Consider the following 24,348-nt stretch of genomic DNA (forward strand, 5'->3'; position numbering starts at 1 on the left):
GACGGGGCAGGATCTCCTCGCCTGAACCCCCCCACCCCCGCCCGTTTCTAGCAGGAGGGTCTCCCGAGGCTCTGGCCAGCAGCGCCCGCGTCCTGGCCAGCAGCCCCCTCCCGGCCACCACTCGCCTGCGGGATCCCTGGGGCGGAGGGCAGCGGGGAAGGGGCGGCGGGTCCCCTCCCTTGTCCTGGCCTTCCCCCGGCCGGCGGCGACCCCGTTCCGCTGTGTGCCCGCGCCTTCCTCCTGCGGGGGGATGCGGCGAGCTCATCCCGCACCCATCACCCCCCCCCCCTCCGGTCTGCTCCATCCCCCCCACCCCCGCCGCCCCTCTGGGCTGCCCCCGCCCCGGGCGCCCGGAGCCGGGGAGGGGTCTGCTCCGTGCAGCCGGGACAGGTGGGGCGGCGGGCGGAGAGCAGGGCCGGGGGGAGACTCTGCCCGAGCGGCCCCATCACTCACCCCACCCCGTCTCCTCTCTGGTGCAGCGGCGGGGAGACTCCGCACCGGCCGAGGAGGAGGAGGAGGAGGAGGAGAGATTGATTTATTTATTTTTATTTTTGCTTCCAGGATCCCCTCCCCTTCTCCTCCCCCCTCGCCCCCCCCTTTCCCCCCCGCCGAGGTTTCTCTCGGGGTCCGGCCGGCCGCGGTCCGCGAGTCTCCTGGGGGAATCTCGCCGAGCAAGCTGGGATCTATGAGCGGGAAGGTGATCAAGCCCAAAGAAGAGAAAGATGCTTCCAAGGGTAAGTCCGCCCGAGCCTGCTGCCTCGCATGAACCCGGCTTGCTCCATGCATCGTGCGTCCCTCCTGGTGACCTGGCGGGGGGAGGGGGACACACACAACACCCCCCCAACCTCTGCTTGATCGGGGGGGGGCTGCTGGGGGGGGGTGAGAGCAGCATCCCGCCGGGGGGGGCGCGGTGAGTGCTGCCCCTCTCCGGCCATCGGGTAGCGCCAGGTGCCTGGACCGGGTGTCAATAGTGTGTGTGAACGGGAGGGAGGATAATTCGCTTCTGTGCTCGCAGCAATGGGGGTGGGGTGGGGGGGTGGGGAGGCTAATGGGGCTGCCATGGGGCCCGAAGTGCTGGATGCGTCGCCCCGAGAAGTTCCCCCCGCCCCAGTTTCGAGCCGGATCCGGGCTGGCTTTGCGATCAGGTGCGCGGCCAGCTTGGGAGCGATCCCCCAGGCCGCGACCCCTGCGATGCTAGTCTGCTCCCTGGCCCCGGGGAGGGGGGGTCACAGGCTGCGAACAGGGAGCCGAAAGCCCCTGCGACCCCCAGCCAGCGGCAGCGGGTCCCCTGTTATAATCTGCACCGGGGAGGTAGGGGCGCGTGGGGGGGGGCGTGGGGGGGATGCTATGTATCAGATTCACATCCCCCGCCCCTTGGCCAGCTCTTGCCAGGCAGTGGCCGGGTTTTGCTCCTGGATGTAAACTGGGTAACAATTGCCATGGAGACGGGGGAGGAGGAGGAGCGGAGTTGTGGGGAGCCGCCGGCGGATTAGTTCGCTGTGCAGCTCTGTGGCGTGGCTGGGGAGACGCGCAGCGGCAGGACAGAATGCATCGGAGGGGTGGGGTGGGGGGACTGCTGGTAACCAGGGGGAGATGCTGCTGCTGCTTCTCCCCGCTCCCTCACAAGGCTGGTGCAGGGTTTCCATGAAGAGCCCTTCCCCCACACGCGGGCCGTGTCCATGGGGTTAGTACACACCTTGGGCTGCGTGCAACGTGGCCGACTAGATCCCAGAACAAGAGCAGCGTTTTGCTTAATAACAATTAACACAAACCTGCTGTTGGCCGTGTAGAGCATACAAGCAGCCAATCGCAGGTGTCAGGCTTTAATGGACTTGACACACAAGGTTAAATGTGACCGGCGATTAGTCTGTATTAGGGCCTGTCTCATGTGGAATACTGGACGAGTGCATTTGGGAAAGTCGCCTGTGCCTACTGGATCTTTTTAATAAGGAACATTGCTACCCATTTCCAATATATCTATCAACAGCCTTAAATATTTATTTATGTGATAGAGTGGAGCCACTGGGCTCTTACAGGTGAATTATGCCATGTTTTTAACCTTCCATGAAGAAAAAAACTGTTTCTGGCTTTTAAAAAAAAACCCACAAGTTTTCTGGTATGTTATTTATTTGTTTTTAGCAGTCCTAGCACATCTTGACCAAAGCCAGGTAATTCAGTTTCAAGGCTGACATCCTTTTCATGTATTCCTTTTTTTAACTTTTTAGTTTCTTGGCTTCTAAAGTCATGATAAAAACATTGCATCGTGCAAACCTGTTTTTGCGTTTGATATGCTTTTTAAACGAAGTTTTTTGTTTCCTCTTGTTATATGGTATCTATTGTCTTCAGAATATTGTTTTAAAATATTTTTATTGAATTGCTTTTGGTGGAAAATATGAAAATTCATAATCCCGATGTGTCATAAAAAACTACACTTTCCAAAGAAAAAATTCTTACACTGAATGGTCTTTCCTTTTAAAAATATACTTCACTGTAAAAGTCTGGTAACAACCATTTTTTGTCAATGGCTTTGTTTACCAAAACGGTCTCAAAATAACTTAACAAGCAATACAGAGTGAAAGGTTCCTGCATTCCAAGGAGTTGCTTTGCATGATTTAGAACTGCATTATAATCTTAAACAAGAAGATTCTGTAATGCTTGCTCTTTAGTGTAACATTTCCAAATTTTCGATGTAACTTAAGTGTTTAATGTTTTATTCAGTCTGCAAATCATTATCTTTATCTTACACTTTCTGGTGCCTATGTATAGTTTGCGTGGCATACTCATATTTCAAAACATTGAGGCAAACACATATAACTAACTGAGACTGAGTTACACACACACACGTGTCTCTGAGCATATACCATAAAGTGTATATGTTAAAACCCCAAAGGAAAACTACATTTGCATGAGTCTTTTGTGCACACTTTAGAACTGGCATTAGTGTCTTCTCTCTTAATCTAGATCTAAACTTAAATTGACTAATATATCAAAAATCATATTAGAGACAACGTAAGGAGATAATATTTACAGGAAGCTTGATATCTTTGTAGCAGTGCGTGGCTATAGTTGTTTTCTTTGAGCTTCTGAAGTGTACCCCAATGTAGTGATAAGGAGATAATATTGATCAGTTTCTGCATGGAAGTTCTCTTCAAAGGCTACTGATTTCCTATTTGAATGAGTTTTTCTTCAAAACGGTTGGAGGTTTCTTGGGGTGACTGACAGTGATGGCATTCTTAACGAAACGTTTAAAACGGAGACCGCCATTCTCAAAATGGGCTGGCTGTTCTATCTGTGTATCAGAACTGTACTCTGATTGCAAACTAGAGGAAGGTTTGCCATTGTATATATGTGTACACTCTTTATGCTTCTGGGTTGGCTAACCCGTCCTGGCAAGGATGATGCACAGTTATATTTATGTAAATTCACATGGTTTGTTTTGGAGAGATTTTCCTGCATCCCTTGTTCTCTCAAATATATTGTGGAGTTTAAGAACCGGATATAAACAAAGCTCTCAGAATACTATGGTTCCACACTGAGTGACAACGCAAATTGTTTTCATAGTGTGAATTGAATATCAATCTTTCTCTTTATACTTTGAAACTTTGTATCCAAGAGGAAAACTCTTATTTATTCTCAAAATAAAACTCTCCCTTCCCCATTGTTTTTAAACTGGACTTGTAAGGTCAATTTCAGAGCTAATATAAGCAGATCAAACTCCATTGAAGTCTGTGGAATTACCTCTATTTACACCAGCTCTTAACTGGGTCCATGAAATAGGTCCTGATTACAATAGAATGTTGTAATTCAACATGAAAAGTTGAGTCACTGGATGTGGAACCTGGCTAGGAAATAACAAGACATGCATAGGAAGTGTTCGCTGCTTGTGTTAAGTATTTAGGTCAAATTGTCTATTCAGTTACACCTGTGCAAACTCCAGTAAGGGACTATAACAGAGGGAACAATTGTCTCTAATTTAAAAATAACTGCTCTCCTTGCATCCTCTTTGGAGAGGGAAGCAAGTGTTAGCCTCAACTCTTGTTAGTGCCCCTATTTATAACTACTTACCTGTAACCACAGCAGCTGCTTTTAAAAATAGTTAGTCAGTACCAGAAGAACAGGTATTTCAGCCTAAGTAATCAATGTGAATTAGTGCCATGAAGCAGGGCATATGCACCTTTAAATTGTAGAAAATGCTTCAGCAGATATGAAAACATTTAAGATGCAAACATTGATTTCTTGTCTAAAAATGAGTATTAGACAAGCTGCAAGATACATCTCCATCAGTGGTGGGATATAAACTCAGAGTCCAATTGCATAGCTGGATTTACATCCATGCCTGTACCAAATACTCTGGCTGTTTCATTTCATTTTGAAGAACCAAAGTGCGCACCCTGACTGCCCCCTTTGCACAAATGCAGGGCCTGAGCTTGCTTTCCTTCTGACTGCAAATTTCCCTTTGGCTTCACGGGGAGTCTTGGGTGCTCTAAGAATGCTGCATAAGGCTCTTCGTTCTTGCTGTAGTAGTTTGGCCATCAGAAATAGTTCCCTTTCAATTTGAGTTATGTATTCAAGAAATAGGCTCTGTTAAGTACATGTTTATCTAAGGATGAACATTTTGACCAACTCCCTTCAGTCTGATTCCTTACCTGTGGGGTATTGAGAAGTGTGTGTGAGTGGGCCGGGGGGAGGGAGGGGAAGAAAGGGAGGGAGATTGTGTGTGTGGAATAGGGGTGACAGTGGCAAAGCAGATGGTTTTTTAGGTAATTCTTTCCTGAAAGATCTTTTTTTTGTTGGAAATTTTGTCTGAGGGCTTCTTTTGAGTAGTCTGTCTACTCCCTTGGAGAACGGTATAGCCAGCGTCACAGATGGATACCTATGAAGAGTCTCGTTCTATGTTGGGGCTTTATCAGGATCATCCATTTGGGGCTAAGATATTTTGTTTTTCTTTGTTAAACTTTTGGTTGGGTGAGACAAGCCTTACAGTGAAGGAACAGGGCTTTAGAGTCTTCAGTGGGCTTTGGATCAGGTCCTGATTCCTGAGAGAACTTATGCTGTGTCATATTCATATACTATAACCTAGACACTTGCAGGATTTAGTTCAATCTTTTGGATGGGATGCAGTAAACTGATGATTCCCACATACATGTCCCTGCTGAGGACACTGGGGGAAAATCCCCCAAATCAAAGAAATGGATTATCTCCCCCCCCCCGCCCTTTCCCTCCCATTGTGCAGTTTCAGAACTTCACACAGCAAGATGGCCATAGTCTTTCTTCCTGTCGCCTACCTTGGCTGCAAGGTTTGATAACTTTACACAGAAGTTTGATAGCCTAAGCCGGCAGAGTGACACAATGCAGGTGCTATATTTTCTCTGTCTGAAGGCAAAATTGAGGGAATATTTTTAAAGCTGACTGTTCTCAGATTGAAGCTCTGTTGAAACAGTGGTGGTCAGGGTGAAAGATTTCGGAAGGGTAAGTAGTGTTTTAGCTTGGAGTCAGCAGGAAACAGAGTACATACAAAATTCAGGGGCCCGGCAGAAAAGCCAGAGCTCTGGGAAACCTGCTGCTGATTGTCTTGTTTGTGGGCGTGCTCCCTAATACAGTATGATCCACTTTATGATTGAAAGGTCTAAGGAAAACTGAGAAAAAGAAATAAGCTGATCTCTACAGTTGTAACACTTGCTGATTCATGGGACAATTACTTCTTTTAAGGACACAAGGTAGAGCAGTGTAAAGCCAAGATACGCTGCTAATTTCCTGATCTGAGCCTATGGACTCAAAATACGTTGCAGATGGGAAAACCTTGTGACAAAACCTGTTGGTGCCAAGGCACTGTTGTTCTGCCAAATCTGGTAGAAAGCAAGGAGTTTCTCTTTATCGAAAGTTTCCTTGCCCATTTTGGATCTCAGAAAATAGAACACCGGTGGACTTCACCAGTGACAACATCTTGACTGTTTTCTGTTCTGGTAGCTAGCTGCCAGTGATAGACTGGATCTAAGTATGGCCCAATGCTACTACTGACTTCTGCATCAGAAGTTGTGTTTGTATCTTAATCACTTACTCAGAATTAATGGATAAACTTGGTTGTATCATTTTGTTTCCTGCCTATTGTAATTATAAAGGCACCTGCATCGATTCTGTTTGAGACCTCAGAGATACTTGACAAGATATCTGCATTACCCACTGTAAAACTATGGCCAAAATCTGAAGCAAGGCCCCCTTATATTTAATATTAACATCCCACGTCACAACAGATGTTCATCTCTTGGTGTTAGGTTCTCATCCATTCAAAATTCCCATTGACATCAGTAAGAGTTCTGTGTATCTGGCTGTAGGATTGGTTCCAATTAGTGGGCTGTTGTTAACATATTCATGCTTGGAATATTTACAGTAACAATCTCTTGTTATGACTCATTATCTGTAACTGCATTTGGTTCTGCAAAAGTACAACTCTTCTAAAATGTAATAACTCCTTCTGAATCTCAAGGTGGTATCCTCAACATCCGACCTCTATTTATAGGACACTAGCAATTAAAAAATATGGAAATCACCTTTCATATCAAAAATCCACAATGTTCTCACACTAGTTTTCTGTATAAGTTGAAGGATTCTTCATTAAAATGACAGTTGTAGACCCCAATTCTGAACTCTTGGACTTCATAATCTTTTAACTCACATATAGCTGGTATCTATGATGAAGAACTTGCTGATTGTATAGAAGGCAGTGTAACCCTGTCATCTTTTTATAACTAGGATTAGAATGAAATTTAAAGTAATCATACATGCCTCCCAGCAGGTTACAAAAGCCTATCTTCAAAAGGAAACTCCAAAGACAAAGGAAACCAAAAAAGAAGAAAAGCCCCAAAGAGCCCTGCAAGGAGCTGCCAAAAGGGATGAATTCTAGTGTCCCATGCAGATCCAGAAGAAAGGCAAAAGCATGTGGCTCAGACCTCAGGCATGTGTGGGTTCTCCTGAATGCCACCCCCAGTCCTCTGAAGACTTATCTTTAAGTGGTGTTTATGTAGCTTGTGATGTGATTTTTTTTCTACAGAAGCACTGATATTACCACTGTGCTTTGGGAATATTATACAGCAGTATAGTGGTGGGTCAAATGCATGTTAATTTCCCACACCTTTTTTACTACAGTACATGTAAGAAGCAGAGATACTTCCAGTGCATTCTGGTTTTCCTTCCTTTGTGGAAAAGCTTGCCGAATCTTACTGATCAGTCCCTCCTTGCAAGCAGTGAACATACAAAACCTTAGATTTCTGTAAAGTGTTTTATTACTATTATCAACCTGTATACAGTGTCTTAGATTTACATGAGAGACAAGGTAGCTAAGATAATATCTTTTACTGGACTAACTTCTGTTAGTGAAAGAGACGAGATTCAGGTCAGACCTGAAGAAGAGCTCAGTGTAAGTTCAGAAGCTTGTCTCTTTCACCCACAGAAGTTGGTCTGAGTTAAATTAACTCACCCAGGTTGTCTCTTTTAATAGCGTGGAACCAACACAACTACAACAATGGCAAATTTAATCTCTTCATGGCATATTATAAACATTATATTAATACCCATTTCCCACTTCAGAGCCGACAGTCCAAGACTCTGATCCTGAAAGCATTTGTGTGTGTGATTTTTAACTTACTTTCTGCAGACGAGTAGCCCTGGTGACTTCAGTGGAATTACTAGTTTTCATATTTTGTAGCAGCCTTAGTAACTAACTTCAGCTTTGGTATACTTTGTTTTCAACAGTTTCCTAACGGAAAGCTATTGGCTCTCTAGCCATGTTGTCCCCATGTAGTTTAGCTTGGCATTCTGAAAATTCATCTGGAAAGAAGCATGTTGACTGTGTATGTGTTGTACGACTTCACTTTTTGGCATGGGATGATATTTTATCATCTCTCTTTGGTCACTTAGGCAAGAGGCTTGTTTCTGTTACTGATAATACGGCTGCCTACTCGATAGTTGTAGTCTTGTTGGGAGCAGCAGGGGATGGGGGAATTGAAATGCACATGAGGCAGGGAACACTTCAGTCTCATCAGTGTGGAAAGTGTATGATAATGCTAAGACTGAGATCTCATTCGAAACAGAATTAGTTTTATGAAAGCTGTGTAGGAGGCGAGGTCAGTGTAAGAGGAAGGGAGGGTCAGCACTCACTGAACACTTCTAATGTTTTAATAATTAGAGTATCACTTTGGGGGGAGAGATTGATTTGACTCAAACATAATGGAACAAGGAAAACTCAAGAAATAGCAATTAAATAGCCGCATGTCTGCTCTGGGGTTCCATCTCTCATGCGCTTTACAGGCTTGACAACATTAACTAGAGTTAGGGAGCACGTATTACCTCTAAGAGGGTGGTAGTGGGTTAGTGTAACAGCTGTCTTTAGTGGTGAATCTAAACTCCCTAGCCTGTGGGTACCCACTTGAGAAAACCAGTAATATTGTTTTAAATGCCACCACCAGCTACCGTCTTAGTTCATCTCTTCCATTGAGCTACTAAATGACTGACTAGGACAAGAGAATGTGTGGTGATTAGTAGTAGAATCGATATCACAGAGACAGTCTCAATCTGGAGTCTCTGGGATATATCGCAGACACCAAATATTAGATTTATGAATGGGAGGAAAAGAGACACTGTTTAAGAAGTACTTGTGGCACCTTAGAGACTAACAAATTTATTTGAGCATAAGCTTTCGTGAGCTACAGCTCACTTCATCAGATGTACATGCGATGTAAGTGCATTCAAAACTCCAAATTGTTGTAATTAAAACATCTTCCTACTAAGATCAATAACAAATAAAAGCTGTGATTAAAGGCCAAAAGTATAGCTGGGTTCAAAAAAGAATTCGATAAGTTCATGGAGGATAGGGCCCTTAGCCAAGATGATCAGGGACTCAGTCCCATTCTCTGGCTGTTCCTAAACCCAGGCCCTCCGACAGAAATTCCAGGCTATCCCTGGGGGGAGGAGGGCCCGGGGCAGAAGTGACGGGCCCGTCACTTCCAGGACTGCCCGCGCTGGTCAATCGCACTGGTGCACGGGACCCACCAAAGCTTGGGCCCCGGAGTGGTCGTGCGTGCTTAGGAGCCCTGCGTCCTGCCCGGGCGATTTTAAAAGGGCCCGGGGCTCCAGGCCACTGCTACTCCGGCAGCGGCCGAGGCCCCCGGGGCCCTTTTAAATCACCCGGGCGCCTGGGCACTTGCCCCCCTTGTCGGCGGGCCTGCCTAAACCACTGAGTGCCAGACTGGTCAACTAGGGATGGATCAGTCAATAATTGGCCTGTTCTGTTCATTCCCTCTGCAGTCTCTGACACTGGCCGCACTCAGAAGATGGGAAGCTGGGCTAGATGGACCTTGGTCTGACCTTGTACGGCCATTCTTATGTTCGTTACCAATAGTAGCTTTTAATTAATATTACAATGGCTGCTGCATGCTAATGTACCTCTTTATGGAGGGGAAAACATAGGATAAGTGAGAGAGGACTGAGCCCCAAACTTCTTTCTGACCTACTAACATGTAGGTTACAGCGTGAGGAAATGCTATAGCTCTAACATCTGGCAACAGGCTACTGAGGAGGAAATTGAGCAATATGGTTCCCCGCATTTCCCCCTTCACAGCACCTTCCAGCCAGTGGCACATCCCTCTGTGTATGAGGGGATCGCAGTTAGCAAATGCAGTGCTCCTTTCACTATCTTAAATGGCTGGTGGCTGGCCTGGTACTGCCTACAAACACAGCGTTTTCTTTTTGAACCCCTGCTTTACTGGCCAGAGCTTCACTTTCAGTTGTGTTGATTGGAATACCTTGTGCAGATTCTCAGTGCAAATCTAACCAGCTTATGCGTTTCATCTTTTCTTCCCTTGTGTAAACTCTATCCCAAATTTGTTCTGTGTTACTGGGAGTAACAAAGTTAGAGTTAAATTAAAACATCATTAAAATCATCCAAGGATCACAAAATGATTTGCAGGAGGAGTTTGAGGGAAAAATAATGCTTTACAGATTTGGGTGCTGTGACTTCCATTGAGACAGGAAGGAAAAAAATATTAACAGGAAGGAGAGGACAGGAGAAAGCTGAGATTTGAAGTGTTTCAGAAGTACCGTAAGTAGATATTCTTTTTTTCAGGCTAGTTACAGAGAGCGGAGAATGGACGAGAGCAGAGAAAGGGGAATAGGTTGTGCTGGCTAGGAAACACCAATTCCATTTCATGACAGCTTCTGAGATTTCAAAATTTTGTTCCGCATAGGAACAAAATAAAAACCTATCAGCGTTTTTCACCAAAACTGAATTGTGTCAAAATGTCTGGATCAAAAGGCCAGGTTTTCAATTTCTCTCTGGCTCTCTCTCTGGCTCTCTCTCTCAGGTCCAGGGTGGATTTGAGAGAAACTGACCCATCAAAACTTGCATTGAAATTGATAGGTTTTCTCAAAAAGTTTAATCAAAACTGAAATGGCATTTTTCGACATGCTGTTATAACTATAAACAAAAGTCCTGCCTAAGACCACAGGTGTGTGTGTGTGTGAACCCATGACCCAGGAGCTCTTGAGCTGAGGTGGTGTAGGTCGGAGTGCGAGGAAAACACACAGATACTGAGGTAACGGACAAGAACAGAGAGTGGCAGAAGAAAAGAGAGGCCAGAAAAGCTAAGCAGTAAGCACTTCTCTGAGGTGCCACAAGTACTCCTTCAGTAAGCACAGAGTGACCCTGGAAAAAGCTAGAGAGAGAGCTTTTGGGCCTGGGGTTGGCTTATAGCCCTCAAGCCTCTTTTGCTAAGAAACTGGTCCGTTTGTTCTTGGTTCCTTCTGTGCTGAGACCCAGGCCTCTCTCTCAAAACAACGAGGAGTCCGGTGGCACCTTAAAGACTAGCAGATTTATTTGTTAATCTTTAAGGTGCCACCGGACTCCTCGTTGTTTTTGTGAATACAGACTAACACGGCTACCCCTGATACTAGGCCTCTCTATGTTCTTTGTAAATAAACAAAACTACCTCAAATAAATACCTGTCTATCACCAACTTCTACTTCCAACTGAAACGTCTCTAGGACCCCAAACTTTGGCTAGCTGCTAAGGTCGAAAAGGGGCAACATGAACAGTAAACCTAATACGAGAAATACATTTGAAAAGATGTTTAAGTGTGGAATGGAAGTAGAGGAGACACCTATTATATTTATGAAATTCATATTGGACCTGTACTTCTGCGGGAAAAGCCATCAGCAATAGGGGAGGGCAGGATCCCCTGTCCTAAGCTATAAGGAGCTATGTTATCTTTATTCATGCAAGCAGTGTGTGCTCACAGAAGTGGTAAGTAAAGTTTGCTCACAGAAGTGAATTTTGGGCTTGGAGATTAGATAAGCAAAGGAAGGTATGACTTGCATTTCAATTCTGACAAACTTTAAATATTTTTTCACAGTTTTTCTTTATTCAACTTGGTCTCGCTTAAAAACCTATGAAAGTGAACTCTGATCACATTCATGGCGTGTTGTCCATTGAGGACTTAACATTCTGAATATTTGACCAATGCACAATGTGCTGATTTTACCTGTGAAAACAAAACAAACCCCTGCATTTTGTAATAGAACAAGAGACCACGGTACGCATGGCACATTGAAACATTGGTCTTGTCATCCAGAGCTCTGGCACTTTCAAACATTCACTTCTATCTAATCTAATTCCCCTATTCCCCCTTCCCCCCCTCGCACGCCCTTGGAGTCCTTCTGCAGTAAACTTGTCTTTTCAGTGGTATCTGTGCAGAATCTGTGTCCTGTGTCATGCATTTTCCTATTGACTCAGACACAGCAGGAATGAAGACCCTACACAGTTATAGGGACCCTACACAATATATTTGATTCAAGTGGAGGCCACAACTTTTGAACTTAAACCTGTTTAATGGGGAAGACAACTCTTTACCTTCCCACCCCACTCCAAACAAAACTTTACGTAGTTAGCACTCTTCACCCCCACCCTTCCTTGTCTGAGGGTTCAGGTTACAGGAGAGGGGATGCACCTAACCTATACCAGATACCAAAGCCTTGCTCTTGCTACAAGCAGGGTATAGACCCTCCTCTTCATTCTATGCTTCCATGGGTCTACCTGGGATCTGGCTCTGTTTTGACTACAAAATCTGCACTGGGCCAGGCAAAGTTGAGACAAACATGGAAAGGTGCGCTGGGTCCATCCAATCCTCACTACTGAACTGCTAGGCTGATGTGGGAAAGGTGAAAAAACTAGACTATCCAGTGAGGGAAAAATTCCTTTCCTTTCCCAAGGCAACTGGGGTAATGTCCATAGTATATCTGGAGGCCTGGTAGTTCCTCATTCTGTATAAGGTGAATAGCGTGGAATCCAAAATGGGCATCGCATTTGTCTAACCAGCTCAGGAGGGATTTTAATCTTATCCAATCAGTTCTGTTCGGCCCCTTCCATGCAGCCAATGGGCTGCTGTTGCAGAGAGAGAGAACTCTTTCCCTACCGTGAGGAACCCGAGACCATGCAGACCCCAGAGGTGGCTTCCCCTTGGCTGGTCCACCAAAGCCCTCCCACTCTTCGGATGGAAGGGAGCAGTTAAAGAAGTGCATTTTAATGGATCTTTTATTTACTCTAACTGAAATGTAATAATATTTTGCCCTGTTCATCTGTGGATCCCAAAAGTATTTTACAACTAGTGAATGTATTAGGCTATGCCACTCCCTTGAGAGACAGGGAAGTATTCACATCTCTAAGAGTTGGAGAAACTACATCACAGAGAGGGCAAATGATTTGGTCAAGGTATCTCCAGCCAAATATCTGTGGTATAGTGGAGACCCTGATCTCCTGATCCCCCACACTTCCATCCTCTCTGGGTAACATGGTAAACCAAGTGTTGGTTATCAGCTATATTTATTTGTAATTTCAGTGGGAAATATTGTTTTCACCAATAGAGCAACTTAAAAAAAATCAGTATTCCATTATCTATAATGGTGTTTAAAATTAATAGCCTGTCATTCTACATCAGTGTTTCAAAAATAAATTCTGTATTAGAGACTGTCTTTGAGATAAAGAGTGGCAATAATGTCAAATTGTCATAAAAGCACATACAGGTTTGACAACCAACAGCATAACTAAAAGGATTCCGAGGGCCCGATCCTGCAAGGTGCTGAGTATCCTCAGTTTTCATAGCTGAAGTCACTGAGCACTTGCTACTGGGTCTCATATCAGTGAACATCACACGCTTTGCTGTCATGTCATGTTCCCACTCTGGCAGATTTTCACATTGAAGTGTATTTTAGAAGGAGAAATGGCGAGTGTGTGTGATGGAGGAAGAGAGTGACAAAGGCTTTGTAAAGGAATCAACAAAATACAAGACATCTTCATCTTATTCTGAATCCGCTGTTTGTCAAAGCAGTATCACCACGGCTAATCAGAGAAGGCAATGCACTATTTTTCTTTCATAAAGTCATTATAATTGTTACTATTCATCAGCAAATTATCACATTCAGGATAAAACAATTGCACTGTTCTTTTACACGTCTTTTATAAATCTTTTAGCCTACTCAGTAGGCTGACTTAAATAATCACACTGTTTTTATTACTGCTTTAAATACATTTTAATATTCCTATAAATGCTTTTTTTAAAAGGCCTGTGCTTGAATAGGTCTTTGAATAATAGGCTTTGATAGCTGATCTGATATTAATTTGGATGACACTGTATGAGGAATAGAACTTGAACCAATATGATCAATTTCTTAATCTGAAAATTTGATGATCTTAGTCTGAATATCGAGTCTGTTCCATTATGTAGGTGTCAGATTAGACTAAAAACTAGTGTTTACTGAGGTATTGAATGGACTGATTTCAGAGGATGTTGAGCGTACTCAGCACCTCACGGTATTGACCTCTGCTCTGATCAATGATTGTAACTGATATGACACTCAGCTTGATGATTCAACCCTAGGCTAGAACAATATGTCCTATATCCTTGCACAAAGCTGCTATTCGACGTCAATCTGTTCAGATGTAGTTAAGCAATACTTTGTATTGAGGCCTAAATCTCCAGCTTTTACTCATGCGAGTAGTTCCTAGGGACCTCAGTGGAACTACAAGCAAGTAAGGCAAGTAGGATTTGGCTCCCGAGACCCGATATTGCAGGCCCTTTCTTAGACGAGGAACGCTCCAGTCCATGGAAAAAAGGTGTTTAACCTTCCTTATGTGAGTTGAGGAGGCAGGGTTGGGCTTTTAATTTGCATGTCCAGTGGTGACACAATTATTGCAATTTAAATAATGGAGCATATGAAACATTACCTGTTGGAGGGCCTCTAGAGGAGGTCTGATATCCTTTTTCTGCTCCTCAACCTCTTCTGCCCTGTGGTTCATAGTGTAGCGATGGGATTAAAAATCTTTCCCATTGGAAAAAATCAGAGCTCAGTAAACCAATCACCCATCATCCTTTTCTTTTGTTTTCTTGACTTCTCTGACTCATAAATGTTGTCAAACCTATTGGTCCAGGTGTCTGACAGCCCAACTTTTGCTGTAAGTGACATATAACTTTGATGTCATAGGTATGAAAAACGAAATTTTTCTACTAGCTGCTAGCATTGGGTGTTTGACCATATCTGTTGAATGTATAAGCTATGGTAAAGTATGCTTCTCCTTTAGAAGATGCAGAATGTTTACTAGAAAAATACCATCTAGGTAGTATATTGTAAAGTATTTTTGATTTTTCAATATCTAGATGAGCATAGGGCCATTTTTACATACTTAAGAGCTCAAATATCATTTTTTTCCCTTATTTTAAACTGATAGTCTTTGATTAGTTGACTTTTATTGACAAAAATTCAATATCTGTGTTTACAAGGTACCTGGCTGGATTTATAGACTTGGCATCTTGGATGAATTATTATGCAACATCAAGATCAGCTCCTGAGTAGGCCTAAATAAATTTGTTTTCTTGTGAGCACCATAATTTCTAAAATTCTCAGTTGAACTGTGAAACAAAACCAGGTCTGCCTTCATTTTGGATGCCCAGGTGTCATTGCACTGAGACAGGCTGACCAATTCTGCGCAGCATTACTTCCAAGATATAATTAATTTTTAGTCACCTATTTGAGGAAATCAATTTCAACTCTTTGTACCTACAGCAAGGGTTTGATGTAAGCTAATTGATCAGGGCACACAGGTGAAAGAGACAGACACAGGGATGGATTTTAAAGCAGAAGGTTACAAGTTTAACTTTGAATGGCGTGGAGAGGAGCACTCACCAAAATACCAGGGGTGTATTTGAGTGTTAATGGTTTCTGTGCCAAATAGCTAATACTCAGGGGTTAGGCCGAAGGGAGTTAATGCTAGGGTTCAGCCCAACTTTGAATCATCTTGCCTTCTCCTCACAAAGGGTAATGAGGGTATATGGAAAGGGTAGCTCAGTCTGCAGATTTAAGGTCTCCCTTCTTTCTCCAGGCTAATAGGGCCCCCCTGGGTCTCATTTACCTCTGTCTCTAACCAGCACTGGCCACAAGTTGTGATGAAATGACCAACTCATTTATAAACTTAACGTCTAAAACCTGCCCTTGCTTCTTATTAACCTAAAACCAGGCCTCCAGGATGCTGCAAGGAAATTGAAAAAACCCACCGGTCACCACCCCCCCCTCCCCGATAGAGAAATTCCTTCTTGATTTCAAAAACTGATCATTGGACAGACCCACACTGCCTTGGAAATGCCATTCAAACTACACCTCCATTGTAGGTTGTGGAGGGCAGGGCAGCAACCACAGCAGAATGGCAGCTGTGTGCCATGAGGGATTCACCTACAGGAAAGGAGGAGCATGAGAGAGGCACAGTCCAGGCAGCCGCAGCCGGGAGAGGCAGAGAATTCTCTCCTTGTGCCTGGGTGGCGAGGAAGACAGGGGAAAATCTCCACCTGCATTCTGGGAGGGGTAAGCCCCAGAGCACCCAAGCCTGCCTTTCCCCTTCTCCCTCTTCTTAGCACCCCAGGGATTGTCTTTCCCCTGCAGGTCTGCTCAAACATCCACCTGCCAGTGAGATTAGGGCTGAGGGAAGTCGATTGCAGCTCTTGCCTGTATGTTGAGAATACCAGCAAGGGTGCCAGCAAAGTTAATGAATTTCTCATGCAGCACCTACACCGAGACCACCAAGTCACTTTAATACAGTAGCCACAATTAAAGTCGACATTTCCAACAGTTATTGCTGGCCGCTGTTTGCTATCGGAAGGTGAAGGTATTTGGGCATTATTGAGCAAAGTCTAATTCAAAATAGTGGCAGGCACTATATATTACTAGTAACTCCCTGAGAATCATATGCATTAATAAGAGGAAAATCTTTGCATATTTTGTTAAATTACTGTTGTAATATTTTTTTTACTTTTTTCCTTACATTGAACACCATTGTTTCTTTCCTCCTCCCCTGCCAAGTTGCCCCCCAACTTTACATTCTGTTAATTACTCTAGTCTTTTTCTTTTGTTAATATATTCAGTGTGTCTACAGATTCAGGAGCAAGAGCAAGCGGAGGATTCACACATCGTAGTGACTGGCATGGTAAAAGACCCTAGACTGAAAGACAGAGCTTATCATGTATCTATAATTTTATAGACACATTTCAGAGTAGCAGCCGTGTTAGTCTGTATTCGCAAAAAGAAAAGGAGTACTTGTGAGCTCACGAAAGCTTATGCTCAAATAAATTTGTTAGTCTCTAAGGTGCCACAAGTCCTCCTTTTATAGACACAGTTGCTGCTACATCCACTGCCAACTGGTTATTTTTGCCATACTCTTATTTCTAGAAATAGAATTTCTAGTTGTCTGCTTAGGGCAATATGCTATAAGCATTGGTGTTCATGCATCCTATATATTGGCATTGGCAAGGAGCCACTGATGCATTGAAAGGATGGACACTGATTCAGTCTTCCCTTTGTAGAGGATATTTTAAATTACTGAGGTTGGTTTGGCTGGTGCTGTGTGGAACTTTTACTGTGCGTGCTCTGGGTGGCAGGTTGCTGTTGATGTATTTTGGATGTTTAGGACAGCATAATGCTACGTGTTGATACTAGCTGGTGTTTCTGAGTACAATGTGGGTGCATTGCCACTGACGTGTCCTGACAGCGTGATTGGCACGTTACTTTTATCACAGCGCAGCTTGTAAAGTAAGTGCATTGTCTTGGGCAAAGTTAATTTCTTGATATTCATGATGTTGTTGCCTTTCTATCCCCCCATCTCTTGCAAATATTGCTCGTCTTATTGACTACTGTTTATTGATGGGGACGAGGCCAGCTTACACCATTCTGTAATGCCAAGTGAGCATGATTGATAAATATGTATGCTTCGTATACTCTTTCCAGCTTGTCAGTTGTAGCATTTCTAGCAGTCACCACAACATGTCAGGGTATCAAACTTTTATGTTGACTTGATGTAGCTGTATCCTAGGCTTACCTGCTGTGGTTGGATAGCTACTCCTGGCAGAGCCCTCAGACCTCTTTCTAGGAACTCGTCTAGGAACTTTTTTTCATAAAATCATTGAAATAGCTTTTACTGAAAATGCTTGGCTTAAAACATTCCTTAGAATCTTATTCCTTTCCCCCCTTTCTCCATTTTTTCCTTTCAATTCCCCCCCCCCCGCCCCATCCACTTATTTTATTATTCTGTGGCCTTGTTTTGTCTCCATGAGTGTGTGTATTAACAATGTGGACTGGGTCTATCATCTCTTTCTTCCACTTCCTAATTCTCTCCTGCTTTCAGCATGTTCAAACTGACCAGAACCGTGGTCCAGCAATATTTTGCCTGTAGTAGTAGCAACAGAGTGAAATTGACTTAGATGTACATCTAGTCAGTTTGATTTTTTTCCTCCCACTGGCTCTGTGTGGACAGAGCTGCTGCTGGGGCCTCTGGTCAATATTTTTAGTCAGCCTAGGCCTTTTTCTTAAAATTTATTCAAAGATTTTCTGCCACAGACAAGAAACTAGAAGTAAACATTGCTGAATCGTGATGCTTAGTCTGACTCCCCCCGTCCCCCTCAATTTGTGGACTTATTTTGTGGTATTTAAAGCAGTAAATTTAGTGGGTTTTTTTTTTCTTCAATAATCGGTCACACAAGTTTGCATGATTCCTCATCATTTCCGAAAGGAATGTCTAGAGTTGCAAAGATGACGATGTCATGGATGCCATGCATTTTTGTGAGGAAGAGGACTGGTCAAATTAATCCAATTTTTTTTATTTTTAAGGACTCAACCTGCAACTCTGAAGTCAGTGTTTGGCAGTTACCTTTGTAAAGACGACATAAGTGTTTGCAGGTTTGGAGTCTAAATTCTTAGTGGCATTTTAGCAGAACTTTAATTGATATATTTAATGAAAACACAAAACTGGACACCTTTAATCACTCTGTAAATGAAGGAATTTCAGCCATAGGCTAGCTGAAGTTTTCTCCCATTTATTTCCATTAGGCATGTTTCTACTATCCCATTGTGTGCTAATTGGACTTCTGAACCATTTCTCTTGGTTATTTGGAACTAGCTGTTCTTGATAATCTTCCTCTAGAGAAGATTTCATGTCTATTAGTGAGTCACCTAGCTCAGTTTTCATTACCTACCACTGGCTCTTATAGTAACATTTTAATTTTTTTTTATAGGTATAACTGAATTATTCTGTTTTTAATGCTGGTAATTTTGGCATTTATCAAAGACTTCTTTTACATTCCTGTTTAAAATTACTGCATTGGCTGGATGATTCTTCCTATGGAAAGAGTTTGAAAACAGAGCTACGTTTCTGGAGAATTGTTCCTAACACTTTTGCTTCCTTCAATAGTTTGTTTCCCTCTCCCTTCCTTTTTTTAAGCCAGTATTTATCACCCCCCACATCCTCCTGGCTTTGCATCAAATGTTGCTGCATCTCCTTTGAAAATGTAGCAGTCTAAGGCCCATATCCTTCCCTCTGGACTGGAATCTGGACTCGGCCATGTGGAATCCCTGCTGCGTGCTCCGCTCAGGGTGATGGGGGTTTGTGCCTTGCAGTTCTGTCAGGCTCAGCAAGCCCACCCTTCTTGTGGGGACTGTGGCTCTGTGAGGAGGGTAAGCTACTCACTGAGGCTGCTGGGGCTGGCCTTCTGCTATATACAGCTTAGCCCTGGGAAGCTGCCCTGCCACTGGTTATTTCGGCTCTGCTGTGGCCTGCTTCCCTGTTTGAGACCCTCAGAACAGAACTTTACATTGCTCTGACCAATATTAATATCCACAGACTTTGTTTCCGGCCATGTCTGGGAGGTGAGTGTGCACCTAATCATACAAAGGGAGTGAGGATAGTACAGAAGGGCTTCCTTGGGGTCCTGGGAAGGAATATGCAGCAGAGCTTCAGAGTTTTAGGGCATCTTTTTATCTTTTTAAACTCCTACTTTCCTTCCCCCTGTGACGTGGGGTGCAGGAAATTCTTTTTGGATCCATTAGTCTTGACGTGTGATCAAGTTTTTATTGTATGCATCTATTTAGCTTGAGAGGTCTGAAACACAAAAGCATATGTTGGTGTTTCACAGAGGGTGCCTCCCCTTTCAAAAGGAATATAATTCTTATATTTTATATGGCATCTCTTATCCAGAAGGGACAGGTTCCAAGGCAGTTCATGACACCTGTGTGTGTATATAAATAGGGATCAGTTCATCTGACTCCTAAATGCAGCTGCCTCTAAAATGGAGTGCAATGGCATTGCATCTCAAGGGTTTTTGGAAGGGAAATTAGAAAAAATTGCTTTGAAATGAGAGGGCAGTTCAATTATACTTTCAGTGCTAAGTATTATTTCATTTACCCTCCTTTAGCGCTTTAGGATCTCGGTATCTTACAAACATATATTACTCTATCCTTGTGACCACCCTGTGAGCTAGGTAAGTCGTAACGGTGTACCCAACTGTAAACTGGGTCAGGGTCAGTAAGCCCAGAATAGGAGTCCTGGTTTGTACTCTTTACTACCAGGCACACTTCCAAACTCTGCTAATAGTTACGTTAGTTTGGCCAGGAGATCGTGGGTAATAACTTTACAGAAGGTGTCATGTGATCTTTAATGGCCTTAGTTTTCTGTTATCTCCAGAAACTCTGTACCTAGCTATTAATTCAGTTCTAGCTATGAGGGAAGAATGCTACCTGTTTGGTCATTAATACCACTTGAGTTTTCCTTGGAGGTCTCCAAGTACTGACCAGCCTCAAACCTGATTAGTTTGTGATCTGACAGGATCACAGCTCAAAGCCTATGGGTATGTCAGTCGGCACACAAGCACCATTGTCCGGGAGAGCTTGTATCTAACAGAAAGAGACTGCATTTAAAAATATATATATTAAGTCAGTAAATACCATCCTAGACCCCAATATGTAAAAAGAGAGACATTATAAATATTCTGTCTCCTCCTTGATCTACCTTTAGAGGAACATAAAGCTCATCATAGAAATTAGTGTTTCCGGGAGCAGGCCCCTTGACAGGTGGGGTTATCTGAGGACAAAATATGCCTGATCTTGTTCCCCCTCCTATGTCTTGTCTATACTATTCGATCATTTCAGTGCATAAAGAATTAATTAGCTGATTTGTCAGAAGCAAATATTACAGTTACACTCTTTTTTTGTCTTTAAATTTCTAAGCTGTGGGTTTAACATATTTTGTCTTGTTTTAAGTATGCCTAATAGCCTTAACATGTGTAGCTATAATAGGCTTAGTAAACTTGTAATCTTTATGGTCTTGAAGTTGCAGACCCTGTTAATAAACCACTTAGAAGTTAGCAAATATACAACTGCTTTAATAACTGTAATTCAAGGAATTTATTTTCTAATTTCATGAGACTAAAATTCTTTGTAAATATTTTCCATACAGATGCTTAATTTACACAGTCCTTTTACGCAAAAAGGACTTGTTCCCTCTGAAATAGTGAAATAGTGATTACTAGATAATCTGTCAGAAACTTGACATTTTTCAAATAGTCCTCGTCTAAAAGACAAATATTGAATCACATGCTGTGCCCTCTGCTAGGGAACAACAGCAGTGACTGTAAATTAAACACTTTTTAAAAAATCAGATTTTGCTATTGTGATTTTTTTTCTCATCTTTATAAAGATGAAGAACTTGATATGCAGTAGATCAGTGTAGTTAACTGTTACAGAAATCCCTGAGCCTTTCAGTCATGATCAAAATTTAATTTCTGCGCTCTTGGAAGACCTTTGTGAATGTTGTTTCTGTGGCACAGAGCATAAGTCGTCATGCATTGCGTGGGCATGCTGTGTCATGTACATTGGTTTGGAGCAAGAGTTTCTAACAGAGCAGGTAGAAATGGCTGGTTTTGAAAAGGACTGGAATAAACTCTTCCAGACCCTTTGGAGGGTATAAGTCTTTTCTGAGAGTGATTCACATAACATGGGGGAAAACATTCCTCTGATTGAACAGAAAATATGAATATTTCATTCAGGGGTTTAGTTTCTGCTTGATCCATAGGGACTTTAACATGCTACTTTCTCATTAAAATGAGACTAGAACCCATAAGATGAGATTCTGCAACCTTTACACACCTTGCCGTACTTCCTCATATGAATGGGCATGTTGAAGTAACTGGACTGCTCATCAGAATAAATTCTATTCAATAGAGTAAGGGCTGGAAAAATCTGACCCATCACATCTCATTGAAGGAGTCGTGTTTAAAATCCCCATGCACCAACTAGAGAACTAATCCTTCCTCATATTTTGTTTTTATTTTGATGTAGAAAGGAGTTCCTTTTATATTTAGGTCCATTCTTTGCGGGTTTTTAAGTCAGAAAATTTTTGGTTGTTTTTTTGACATTTCTACTGTCAGTAGCAGGAGTCTCATGAAACTGTTTTTAACAAGTGAAAGAGCTTATAATAGTCAGCTGGCGTCTCAAGCACATCCTGTAGAGGAGGTCAGACTCGATGTTCACAATGGTCCCTGCTGGCCTTGGAATCTATGAATGTTTAATTCCAAAGACTCCAGTGGCTATCCGTGCTGGAGTCTAAGAAATCTGGCATACATCAGTCCCCTCTGAATCATCACTTCTGCTATTTCTGAGGTCCTTACCCCAGGTTTTCTGAAACAAAACTAAGATAGGGTTGCATTTCAGATATTTGTTGTTTCTACTGTCTCACCCCATTCACTAAAATGCCTAAGAAAGTTTAAGAATGGAAAGGTACCACTGCAATTTGGAAGGCTGCTGCCTCTGTGTTGTGTTCTGACAGCATAACATGCATCTGTACAAATGTTTTATCTCTGAACAAGATTTCCTAAAGAGAGCAGTTACATTTTAACAAATATGTGAAAGACAAAATTGCTGTCTACGATTTCATCTCCAAGTAATTGCCCTTAGTCAATAAATCTATGTAATAATAGCTCTTTGTGAAAAATGTTTGTTGCCAGTTTTATCCTGAAATTTGCAATATAGAGCCATAGGCAGAGCATCAAGCAGACAGGGAGACTCAGAAGCAAAACTTGGGTGGAGAATTATGCATCTAACCATGACATTTGGACCAGCACTCAGGCTTGGGTTTACATGGTTTTCACTTGTCATTGATTTTTTGTTGTCCTCCACTGAAAACACTCTCAAGGCATCATGAAAATAGTATTTCTATCCCTGAAAATGTTTGGAAAAGCTTAAGCTGTTGAAGAACTAAAACAAGAAATGAAAGTGTACTTTTCATCATAGGGAAAGATAAATCAAATAGCCAGTCATTTTCATTTCTAACTGTATTACATCATTATTATACCCTCTTTAGAAAGTCTGTTGTTGTCCTTTGAAGTTTGTATAAAGTTTAAAACCAAGGACAAAAATAGTGATCTACTGCATTTCACTTGTCCACGTTCTTCTTATATTTTTTATTCCTAATAAGTATATTGAGTCTAAATCCACAACCGCATAGTGTAGTAGCTTGGTGATGGAATTGGAACTGCTCTGTAATTTATGGATACAGTATGTTGCCTAGTTATTGGGACGTTTACCGTATGGTTCCAGTGGTTTAGGTTAATAGGGGGCAGCAAGGAAAAGCAGTTGTGAGGAAAGAATGGCTCAAGATGAGCCCCTTCTCAGCAAACTCTTGAGTAGTTAAGAGATGATGCCAGGACAGGGGCGGCCTGGGAACCAGAAGATCAAAAGGACTATCACCGTTTTAAAAGGGTATCCCATGTAGCTGCTCCATGCCAACAGGAGAGAGTTCTACGGTCAACATAATTAAACCACCTTCAAGAAGCAGCTGATCACACCAGCGCTTTTGTCGGTGTAACTTATGCCGCTCAGGGGTGTGTTGTGGTGTGTTGTTTGTTTGTTTGTTTGTTTTTGTTTTCAGACCCCTGAGCAACACAAGTTCTACTGACAGAAGCGCTGGTGCAGACCACAGAGGCCGGCTTTCTCCGCGTCCTGGGGGTGCTCAACCCCCTGCTCCTCCCGGACCCCACCCTCACCTGCCCCCTTTTCCCCCAAGCGTCTACCCCTGCCTCTTCCCATCCCCACCCCTGCTTCACCCCCTCCCCACCTCGTTCTGCCCCCCTCCTCCGAGCATGCCCCATCCCCACTTTTCCCCCTCCCCGCAGTGACTCCTGCATGCCGTAGAAGAGCTGATTGCAATGGGCAGGAGGAGCTGGGAGGGAGGGGGAGAAATTGATCGGCGGGGCCACTGGCAGACATGAGGTGTGCGGGGTGGGGGGGAACCTTGGCTGATGGTGGGTGCTAAGCACCCACTAATTCTTTTCCTGCAAATACGTCTGCAATGTTGTTGTGAGCCATGTTGGTTCCAGTATATTAGGGAGACAAAGTGGGTGAGGTAATAGTTTTCATTGGACCAGCTCCCCAGTATGCCAACCTCTTCATGGGCCACCTTGAAGAAGAATTCCTGGACAAATGCATCATGAAACCAATGACATACCTGAGATACACTGAAGATCTTTTCCCCTCATAGATTTCCACCACAACTTTCACAAACACTGCCCATCCATTAAACTCTCTCTGGAGCACTCCCTTGCTAGCATCAACTTCCAGGACACCACATTCAGCTTTAACAGTGCAACCCTACAGACAACCGTATACAAGAAACCCACGGATCACCACACCTACCTTCATAGATCCAGTAACCACCCCAAATACACCAAGAAATCTGTTTTTTACAGCTGGGCACTCAGATACCACAGAATATGCTCTGAGGAGAAAGTCCAAGATACACACCTAACCACATTCAAAACTGCCTTCAGCAAACAAGGACACTCCACCACAGAAGTAGATCGCATCTTGGAATGGGCCCCCCAAATAGCTGGAGAGATCCTGCTTCAATACACCTACCTACCCCACACTGGAACTCATACCGAGTATCATCAAACAACTACAACCCATACTCAATGGTGACCCCATTCTGAAATAAAT

At 43.2% G+C, this 24,348-nt stretch overlaps 1 protein-coding gene across 2 annotated transcripts in view; it reads left to right on the forward strand.

Moving 5' to 3' along the window:
• The first annotated feature begins 580 nt into the window (after positions 1 to 580).
• FGF13 (fibroblast growth factor 13) overlaps positions 581 to 24,348 on the forward strand; it is a 348,716-nt gene continuing 324,948 nt past the window's right edge. Inside the window, exon 1 of one of the 2 annotated variants that reach the window (XM_084639098.1) lies at positions 581 to 734. In XM_084639098.1, coding sequence (XP_084495224.1) covers positions 686 to 734 — 49 coding nt within the window. In that variant the 5' untranslated portion in view covers positions 581 to 685. The remainder of the gene's footprint in view (positions 735 to 24,348) is intronic. The other variant, XM_084639095.1, reaches the window with a different exon arrangement.

The sequence above is a fragment of the Lepidochelys olivacea genome (assembly GCF_965140295.1).
Source record: "Lepidochelys olivacea isolate rLepOli2 genome assembly, chromosome: 9".
Lineage (NCBI taxonomy): Eukaryota > Metazoa > Chordata > Testudines > Cheloniidae > Lepidochelys > Lepidochelys olivacea.